General features: G+C 42.7%; 1 protein-coding gene across 1 annotated transcript in view; it reads right to left on the bottom strand.

Moving 5' to 3' along the window:
• The window catches only part of PLAGL1 (PLAG1 like zinc finger 1), a 17071-nt gene extending 7272 nt beyond the window's left edge, over positions 1-9799 (bottom strand). The window contains exons 1-4 of the mRNA XM_009281561.2: positions 9748-9799; positions 5939-6094; positions 4738-4850; positions 2309-2458 (exon numbers count right to left, since the gene is read on the bottom strand). Coding sequence (XP_009279836.1) covers positions 2309-2458; positions 4738-4850; positions 5939-6094; positions 9748-9799 — 471 coding nt within the window. The remainder of the gene's footprint in view (positions 1-2308; positions 2459-4737; positions 4851-5938; positions 6095-9747) is intronic.
• Between the last annotated feature and the right edge of the window lie 1233 nt (positions 9800-11032).

The raw sequence follows: 11032 nt of genomic DNA, 5'->3' as shown, positions 1-11032 counted from the left end.
TTTCTGATACAGGCCAGGATGCCATTGGCCAGTGTGCGCCTGGGCACACTGCCGGCTCACGTTCAGCCGTCTGTCAACCAGCACCCCCAGGTCCTTTTCCGCCAGGCAGCTTTCCAGCCACTCTTCCCCAAGCCTGGAGCGTTGCATGGGGTTGTTGTGGCCGAAGTGCAGGACCCGGCACTTGGCCTTGTTGAATCTCATACAGTTGGCCTCGGCCCATCGATCCAGCCTGTCCAGGTCCCTCTGCAGAGCCTCCTCTGTGGGAAGCTGAGACCTAGTCAATGTGACTTTGGAGGGAGAGCAAGTGTGTGAAATAGTCAAGTAAGGTAAAAGTTTCATTCTCAGTAAAACTGAGATTAAACACCAGTATCCAAATCCACTACAAGTTGTCATTTATTCTGTCTCACCTGTGACAATAACAGAAAGCTATGGTAGCACCCACATGAAACTCTCCTGTGATCAGACAGATAGCAACCATGGATGATTTTTACTTCCTCATAATTCTATACTTTTAAAAAATACTTATTTCTAGGGACTGCAGTCATTAGGTCAGCAAGTACGCTAACGGTGCTGTTAGCATGCCATTTACATGTATGCTTTTGTAGCTGCAGCTTCATGTCACTGAAACCCCATCTCTTTGTAAAAACAGTTGGGAGAGGATTCAATCCTTCTACTCCCAACTTAAGAGACTTTATTCAAAGTATCTTGAGAAACTATCTTCATAACCAGCCCTAAGGCAGCCTCATGACATGACCAGCAGGGTGTGCCTAAGTGTAGCAAAAGCCTATCACTTTCACTGACTGGGGGACAATCTGCAGGATGCCACAGTACTGTGAATGATACTGGGACTTAGGAGCAAGAAAACCAAAGTAATTCCCAATGATACACAGCACAGTTCCAAGACACATTCCTCATCCTAAGATACTCTTCATGTCAGTATATAGGATGCAACTCTCCATTAATGCCAGTGAGCAAAGTTCTGCTGAAGTCGGCAGAGAGCTGGTTCAATAATATTTAAATTACACTGGAAATTGTAAATTACCAGTTTGTAACTACAACTGCTTTGAAGAGCGTGTGTTCATGCTTCCCAAATATAGTAGTATTAATCCTGTCAGTTCTACACGTATAGTATGCATTGAAAAATCAAATTGAAATCTCAAATGGTATGGACTGCATCAGAACTTCAAACACAGCCTGAACACTGTCTCAGATTAGCATATACTGTTTTACATTGATTTTCTTCTTTTTTTTAAATTATTTTATTATTCATCCAAAAGCAACTATATGTAACACTGTTATAAAAGACTTTATAAAAGTGTTTTCAGCATTAACTTATTCTCACACCATCACTGTGCGGTAAATATTTTTCTCACTTTGCAGATGGAGAAAGAAAAATGGAGGAACAAAAGTTAACACTACTATCCCACAGAAATGTGTGCCAATTTTGGAAATAAAACTGAAATGCTGGATTTTAATCCCACAGTAACTTCTTTTGACTAGTATTCTCTCTCTTTTTTTTTGTTAATGTTGCCCACAATGATATACAAGCATTAACTTAAGAATAAAAAAGGAAAACAATGAAAGTTCAACATACAGACTTCAGTTTCCTAAGCGTACAAAAGAGTAAGTTCTGATTAAAACAAACTTTGCCTGAGAAAGTGGCCAAAACAACAAAAATCAAGGCTGTATGTTCCAGTGTCATTTATAAATACAGCGTACTTTGTTCTCTCTCCTCAGACAAAGCCGCAGTCCAGAATCTCTAACATAAACTGATCATTTCATGGCAACGTGACAGTACTGTAAGTTGTGCAGTTAAGTCTTCAGATTTAATGAGAGTGGAAAATAGTACATAAAGATTCTACTTAGCACCCTGTTCCTGAGCACCTGGTAGTGTGCTCAGAATACAATGTGTGTCCAAAAAGGTAATAAAGGAAAGGAATGTGTTTCTTCTTTCCAGGATTAAGTACTGTTGAATGTAACACTGCTAGATAATCTCACCACGTACCCATCTGGAACTGAAGAACTTTACAACATTCACGTTTAAACACCGCCATCATGAATGATATTTCTGTTTCGTTCTGCTCAGTTTCTTCACTACCCACAACAGTAAGTACACACTGCCTTTTACTGGAAAACCCCATACACTGCTTGCTTTACTATGGAATAAGTGATGTAAAAGGTGGTATGTAAAAAAGATCCAGTTGCCTGAGTATAATCAATCTTTCATCTGTAAAAGGGTTAGCCTTTCAGAACCTTTGCCTATGAATTTCCATTTGGATGACTGGTGAAGCAATGTGGGTTTAACTACCTTAACAGTTGTGAAGTAGACTTCTCCGCAGTGCTGATAAGCCACAAGGGTCTGTTCTTCTTGGTTCCGGGCTAGCCGGACAAACATCATCCAGTTTCCACAGTCTTCATTGGGAGTGTCCAGAAAGTACTTTCCTCCATCTTTCAGTACCTGAAACAAAAGGGGGAGGACAGGAGAATGAACACGATAAAACCAAGTCCTGTATAGAGGCACATTAGTTTTCTTTAACTTGGAATCATGGCTACCCATTATATACCCTGCCTTGGTCATACGTCCTTTGAAATCGTGGTTGTTTTGAAATAGATCACTCTTAAAGAACACTGAGTGCAAAAGAAAGTGAAGAACGAATACCTGCCGAGCACCCAGCTACTAAAATAATTGTAGGCCTTTGTATGTATTTCCAGTTTAGATTTCATCATTTTTATGTTATATAAAGATAATATTATAAGAACTAAGTGAAGGCAGGTAGAAAGATAAGCTTTATGCCTTAATGTACTTCCTGAGTACTTGATAATCTCAAACTTTAGTGCCGTATTAATGCTACATTTTGCATGGAACAATTGTGTAACTTGTATAGTAAGTCCAGAGAGGTAACATATGATATAATAGCATTTTAAGAGTCTTCTATTTTTCCCCTTAACAATGCAAAAGTAAATACAAATGAACAATTGTGCCAGAAAGATCTCTTTCTTTTTGCTTTACTTCATTCTTCCTAGATTCCTTTCCAAGAGAATGCCTCTATGAGGCAAATGCTCCCGACCCCGTACAAGACAGTTGCTTTTCTGCAATATAGTCTCAAACACGGACAGCTGAAGCTACACAACAGATGTCAGCACAGCATGTATCTGGTCTACTAACCATGTAAGTGAGCAATTAATTGCAAAACAAGTTGCATTTCCATTGCTTCTGGGACCTATTTTATCTAACTTCGTCATGTTTCTGATGAAATCACCTGCCTGTTGGACAAGTTTGGTCACATACTCAGAATGAGGGAGAAGTCAAGGCAGCTACTGCTGTCATGTAGGAAATCTGGGACTCTAGTCTCCTGAAGAAACAGTCTATTCATCAGCCAGAGCTGTGCTTATCACTGTATACTTTTAAGCAAATGGGGCTGACTATCTGATAGAGGATAGGGTGTGGTTTACAATGGCTTGGTGAAGAGGAAGGAACTGAGTGCTCAGCTCATCCAAGCTCGCAAGCTTGTTAGAGAAGAAGTACATTTTCTGCATTTGTAGCAATTAAAGTGTCTCATAAAGACAGAAGAAATTTAGTTATTGAGAAGAACAAATCCTCTCTGGTGTCAACATGCCATGAAAATCCCACAGAAGGACAATGTTACTTTCCTGGCAGACCATTCACATGACTTCCATGAGCAAATGAAGTTCACAGCGATTACTGAGCTGTTACTTCTGTAATTTCATTTGAGAACAAAAGTATCTGTATCTCCATGCCTTCCTCCACAACAGACAGTGTTTTCCAGTCCCAAGCCTCCAGAGAAAGCTCCAATGAAGACATAAAGCATGTCACAGGACAGTTGCTGCTGGAACCTCTCTCCTGGGGGGTGAGAGGGCCTGATATGAAACGCAGGCTCTGGAAGAACTGTGACCTGTCAGGAAGTCCTGACAGAGGCTGTGGCTTGACCATGGACTCACTGTATGACAGTGAGGTGTGCCGAGGCATGACCCCGTGCCGCAAAATGCAGAGACTGGAGCATAGAGGATTATGATCAACTATCACTCCCAAGGAATTCCTGTGGGAAAGGATGTGCATGCAGATATGTCTAAGATAGGCTGCTCCTGAGAGGCCATTATTTGTGCTGGATAAAGTACAAACAATAGTGTCACGGTCCAGATGAGACGATCAGTATCTGCACATGCAGCAAGGGATATTACCAGCCCTAAATAACAATCTGACTAAATAAACTGAGTTAGTGCACTGTGTGTCAAAGTTTATATCTAATCACATCATTAAGAATGCTTCCCCATCCCTGCACTGCTAAGCAGGTGCCTTAGTGCACATTTCTGCCACTACTGCTAACTCAGTGCACAAACTTAACCCTCCCAGTGGCATGGTGTTAAGCACAAATCCTTTTGTTTTATCTGGGAAGACAGTGCTATCCTTGGATACTTTCAGTAGCCATGCTCTGCGAAAAGTTTATGAAGAGCTGTTAGACTGACAAGCAAATCACCCTGGAAGTGGTAAAACTAGAAAGCAGGAAAGCAAACTTCTAGAAAACACAATACACAGGAACATTTTGGTACTTCAGGTTATGCTGTGCTGTCTAATAATGTGATTTGCATTCATACATACAGATCAGAAGTACAATTAATTAACTAGATCAGAAGGCAAACTGACTGGTTAAAATACATAAATACATATGAACTGTTAAAGACACATATGCACTTCGTAGTAAGTCACCGGGTTTTTACCTGCAGGACTAGCCTGCTCTCATCATAGCGGGTCAGTTTTGTAGACAGTTGACCAATGTAAGGACCAAACTGCGTTCTCTTCTGTATTACTTTCTTTGCAAATACTCCAAGGACTGTGAATAAAAAAAAAGACCAGTCTAATATTAGTATAGACATCACAAACTATTTCTTATATATTTACAGTTGTGAAAGTGGAAATAAACACAATAGCGCTGAACACATGAATTCTTCTTCTAGACAAATAACCCAGGTAAGTAATTCTAACGGGAAGAATTTGAAAATGATGTAAATATGTACAGAGATTTTTTTTAAAATGGGTTATTACATTGAATACAAAAGTGCCTAAAAATCCATGACAGGATATTAAACTGAATATGCAACACGAATGTGCAGATATTCTTCAATCTACAAGCTGATGTTATCATAGTGCTCTGTTTGTTGGCATAATTTACAAGGTGGTTCTCTCCCAATATGAGTGGAGAGAATCTATAAAAACACAGCATTAGCCGTCTTAATCATTCTAGTTATTCCCCTGCCTAATACCAATGGTGCAAGATAACAGGCCTCTTGTCATTCTCTTTCTGAAATGAAATCTAGGCAGGACTAATTTTACACAGGTAACTGTGGAAAATTCGCACACTAAGGATGTAGTTCCCTTGTTCAAGTTTAGGCATTCAAACCGCCCTGCCCTCAGAAGGAAACAACAGTCTTCCTATGACATGAACTGAAGATGTTGCAAAAGGTAAATTAACCCCCTGTGTTCTTTTGAGTTTGCAGGGGGTGGATGAGGGATGTAATTTACCATTTTGTTTCTGACCTCTTATTGAATACTCTTTCCTGTTTTGCATGCTTCGGAAAAGAAAAAAAAAAAAGTAATAGTGCATGGCTGTTACTATTAGATACAAATTCAACATTCATTAAACTTGTATTGACTGAACAGAGCTAACTGATTGCTCACAGTTAAGTGTCACACCAGCTCTGGCTAATGTCCTGCCGCCAGTCTATGCATCGATGTTACTAGAAATCAGTCATAAAAAACAGTAGCTGAATGTAAGCTTTAGCTGCGCTCAGCTGAAAATAAAGTAGTCTTCATACTGTTAATACCCAATGATTATGCCTTGAGTTATTCATGAAAACAAGCCAGTGTTAGTAGTTTTGCCTCCTCTTTCTCAACTGTGGGAAAAAGAGCTAAAATACTTACTCTGCTGGTTTCCAGCTCGCAGCTCCAACACTCGCAAAGTGAGGTAATGAGGTAGGGTGAGACGGGCTCGGCTAGGAATAACCCTATCTTTAGCCCTGATGAGTGGTCCGTGGAGTTTGCATTCTCCTATAAGGCTTTTACCGCAATCCTCACACCCTACAAATCCAGAAAAGGGAACCTGTTACTAAAAATGACATACTGCTCTCCAATTTAGTCTCTTCTAATTTTGTCACCTTGAGAACACATCTTGAATTACCAATGCTTTTCTTCACACCACTATTCTACATTAGGTAGTGAAAAGTTTATCTGCAAGCCAAAACCGAACTAGGAAGGTTTGAAACAAGACCTCCAGTTTGTGCATTCTCTCCTGTGAGAATTGGTGAGTCCTGACCTCCAAAGATTTATATACAAGCTCATTTGGAGGTGTCACAAACTCTACCTTTGGTGACTAGGAAGGCAGCAAAACTGGAGCTTGCAGCATGCACACCTATAAATCAAGGTGCATATATTTATATAGAAGTGAGAAGGACAAAGTTGCTAGTAATAATCAAGGTAATTTGCAGAGATCCAAGGAGTCCAAGAAAGATCACTGTGACTTTGTGAGCCTGCACAGACCATTCTCAGTAGAAGACGAGACCCTCGGTCTACCGTGAAAAACGAGTACAATGGGTCTTAAAGTCACAACTCAGTTGACAATCACACAAAGGCAGCCTTCTCGTAGACTGTGCTGCCTGTGGAAGTAAGCAAAAGGGGCTTGCTGCATCTCCCAGTCATCGGTTCCCAGTAATGACATCTGCAGGCTGAACACACAAACCATACAGAAGTCGTTAATGAGAAATGCACGGCTGCAAACTGACTTTCCCCCAGCACAGTGAGATATTTTTGGTTCAGTGTAGCTCAAACTGGTTGCCAGGGAAACTCATTCGGAGCAGCGACACAACTCAGCAATGATACTCTCCAGCAGAAGGTCATCCCGGCACTGGTGTCACACAGGGCGATGGGAAAAACGGGACTTCTTGCACAAAACCTTTTTATAGACAGTAGAAACCAAACCAGCGAGCCAACAATGCTTTACGACTGAGTTAAAAGGAAAAGCTGATATTGGTCATCCATGACTACCTCATTTTGTTTTACTTCTAAAAACTCTGCTGAGCAAGTCTATTCAGTAAGCGACAATAAGCAGCAGAGGAGGGGAGCCAGAACAGCCGAGAGAGTCCAAGGGAGCCACAGGATGCTGTAGCAGAGACTGGGGCAGGAGAGGTGAGGCTTCACCACAGACAGGGGCTCGTAGCCAAAGAGAGGTCAAGAGAAGCGTAAAGGCTCAGGAGACACTGCCTGGAGAGACATCGGAGACGGTCTTTGAGAAAGGACAGTAGCATCATAAATGCAATTTTCAGGGTAGCTTGAAAAGGTTTCAGTTTGTAAACACAAGTAGGCACCTGACTAAATTAAACAACTCGAGAGTCTAGTCCAAAATCTCCCCAAATAAGCCTGAAGTGTTCCTACCGAGTTCTTTGGGCTCTCCATCAACTCTAAATGAGGAGGTAGACTTACATGTTGGCCAGGTCGCAGGCATGGCAGTAGTCCATATTTTTCAATAATTTTGGGACCATGTATTAGTTTGCTTTTGCCATGGCTCCCAGACTGCACACCTGCACTACGAATAGCTGAAATACATGATTTTTTTTGCTAGTGCTATAGATAAAGAACATTCCACTCTACAAGCCACCACTTAATACGCACAAAAAATAAATAATACAGCTGCAGGGTGCATTTTTCTCGTTACACACTACTTTATGCACCTGAAAGTCCTTTACAGCTAGGCTGTAAGAAAAAAAATATTTTCTTGGTGATTTAACTTAATTGGCTTTTAAATAAATTGCCAACAATCTACGTCTTCTGAGGGCAAGGGCATAACAAAATTATGAAGGCTTCCTGAGCTTACCTAGAATAATAGCAACTTTGTCTCAAGTCAAACAGCTCCTGCTTGGAGAGTCATTGTATGCAAACTGCCGAAACACATTACCAAAAGCAAAATAGAGACAAAGAACCGCTGTTAAAGGGAGGATGTATCTAATCGTAAAGTACACGACCTTATCAATCCATGCCATGCCTCTGTGATTCATCACAACTGAGCTCCTGTGCAAACCTTCCAGCCGTCCCAGGGCAGTGCCCACCACAGAGGCCCCAGGGTGGGCAGCTCATGGGAAGGCTGGAAAGGGAAAGAAGGGGAAAAGGGTCTCCCTTGAATCCTCCAAATTCAGCATGAGTGCCCTGTTAGCTAACCCACCTTGGTCCTCTGGAGCCAAGACGTAAGGTCTGAAATGATTCATGTGGCACGGGCGCTTGGGAGGTGCTCCTCCAAAATCAGGAACCGCTTTGCATCTGAACGGGTGCTGAACATGCCGCCGAGCTTAGGGGCCCCAGAGACGGCTCCCCAGGAGGCACACCTAACTGGCCTGATGAAGCCATCAGCTAGCACTGAATGAAATTAGCTGCAGAGCTGGAAGTGTTTTTTAAGCACCTTGCTAGTAGGGCTTGGGATTCTGACCTGGCATCACTGTGCAGCACCTTGAAATATCCAGACCTGCCCAGGGCTTGTTCTAGGATTTTCTGTGCTTCATTGGATGGGATATGAAGATAACTAGCTGATTTAGTTGTTTAACAGGCATCCCGGAATAACATTCGCTACACAGTATTTCTGACCCCACACCAACGTGTTAGTAGCCTGACTCTGAATTTATTGCACACTAAAAATTGCCAGGTGTACCAGAAGCACAGGATTGAGCCACTGTAAATATAATAACTTTAGGGACTACCCTGGGGAACAGGGGTCTTTGCAATTTCTTCCCCCAAAACTAACAGCGCAAAACCGTCAAGTTGATATTCTTCCTCGGTGATAATTACAGACCAACTCACGATCCTTTGTATTTCAGTGCTAAATTACAGATGCCATTGGGGAAGGAATGTACACATTATCATAGCTGCAGCATGGCACCCGTTTGCAAAGCTCACACAGATTTTACACCCCCTTTTAACTTGGCTCCTTAAGTAAAACATAATTTTTTCAACAGCCTCAGAACACACTCTAACCTGTTCTGAAATATGGAGCATCCAGCTATGGAAACAACACACACTTTGCAGTATTAGCACTAGAAATGAAATACACATTGATAGAAAAATCACTTTCTGTGAAGATCTTTTTCTGCTTTTTGTTAGGCACTTCAGTACCTTACTTGATGCTTTTACAGTTTCCCTGCTCCCTTAAATTGTATTTACACAAACAAAATTAATGGATTCGATGTAATGTTTACAGGAATACTTGATAATGTGCAAGCATGCAAGAAGAAGTAAAACTGCCTCTGTTCCTCCACTTAGCTGTTATTTAGATGAGTAGGCAACAAACGAGATTCACAGGAGTTACAAGCTGTTAAAAAACAAATCGTGTCATTTACTAGATCTTTAGAGCAGCAGTGCTATATTGTGCCCTAGAGGGTATTTCTTCATTCTTTCTCTCTGTCTTTGCAACGATTCTGAAAAAGTTCCAAATAATGCCGTTTTTATCTACCTGTAGATAAAACTACACAAGCTAATAGATCCTGTAGCTGATAAGATTTTTATTTTGCTGAACTCCACTGCAGCGGTGGGGAGGCACACATACAGAAGAGCCTGGCTCAGGTGCAGACTCTGCCCAGGTTGTGGGTGTGCAGCCACCACCTTATCACATGGACGAGGCGCTTGTGCCCTGCCAACGGCTGCTGAACGGGATGAGAGAAGGGTACATCTCCTGTATGCCCCCAGCCTGGTACCCCTGTGCCTGAATGCATCTGCTCCCGCTTCTGCCCAGCCATCGGGAGGCATGGTCGGCAGCTAAGGTTTTCCCCTGCTCCTTGGGTCACCAGAAAAATGACACCTGCTGTCTGCACGACACACTCCCACCACATGGGCTGACTGAAACACCGTCGGCCACGTTCCCAGGGAGGAGAACGGTCTGTGAGTGTGGCTCACCTGTACTGTCCTTACCGTGGTGGTGCTTCCCCCCAGTCCAGGTCTAGGTGACAGCTCTCCTTTGCTGCAGACTACAGCCTGGCAGCCTCGGCGGCCAACTTGCCCTGTCCTCCAGACGGCTCTGGGACCAGCCACGCTGCACAGGGATGAGCTCCCGCGGCCAGCAGTGGCCAAGCTGGTACGGTGGCTCGGGCCACCTGGACTCAAGCACAGTTAACAAACTCGGGTTTCCAAAACAGCAGCACCATCCGAGCACTGTGCCACCCCCGCAGGCACAAGCCCGGCCTCGGGGAGAGCTCATTAGCGTGGGCAAGGAGCCACAGGCTGCAGTTACACAAAGTCCGGCTGCAGAGATAACGGGAGCTATACATAGCCATACTAGGAACTGCAATCACTGTTGTGATAGCTCGAACATACCACCAGCTCCTTAACCAATCAGTGGCAGAACACCACTTTTTAAAACCAGTTTGCTAAAAACAAGATGCTTATCAGGCAGTCCTTCCTGCTTTTTCTCCAACCTCTACTTTCAAGCGAAACTTTACGGTACCTGAACACTTCAGTGGCCCACAAGATTCCTGCGGTACGATTTACGTGCCCTGTGAAGGCAGAGGTAAATCATTCCTTTTAAAACGTCCACTTCGAGCAAAGACGCCCCGCGAGAAACGATCGTCCGGCTGAGCAGTGCTTGACATTTGCTGTGCTGTTTTGCAGCATTAGAATTAGCTCCCGTACGCAGAGGGAACAAAGATCAGTGTACACAGCCTAGCCTAATTACAATCATAAGATTTGCATAGCAAACAACAGTAATTTATCCCAGAGTAAAACTGTACTGCTCCGTTAGCCTTGTTCAGCTTTCACGTAGAGGAATGCTGCATACATACCTTATGGACATCTTCTGTCTAATATACATTGCATGTGCAGTGTACGAGTCTTGGTTCTTTTTACACAAAGGTACACGAGGTTTTCCTGCCCTGTGGTTTTTCCAGCACTCCTTGCTGGAAAAGCTTGAAAACCTTGTTCCACAATATAATTTATTTGGCAAAATTCAAAAATACTCAATTAGCAAACAGTTAATCCCAAGTTATT

The sequence above is a fragment of the Aptenodytes forsteri genome, unplaced genomic scaffold (genome assembly GCF_000699145.1).
Source record: "Aptenodytes forsteri isolate BGI_AS27 unplaced genomic scaffold, ASM69914v1 Scaffold82, whole genome shotgun sequence".
Taxonomy (NCBI): domain Eukaryota; kingdom Metazoa; phylum Chordata; class Aves; order Sphenisciformes; family Spheniscidae; genus Aptenodytes; species Aptenodytes forsteri.
This window is presented reverse-complemented; position numbering and strand designations above follow the sequence as displayed.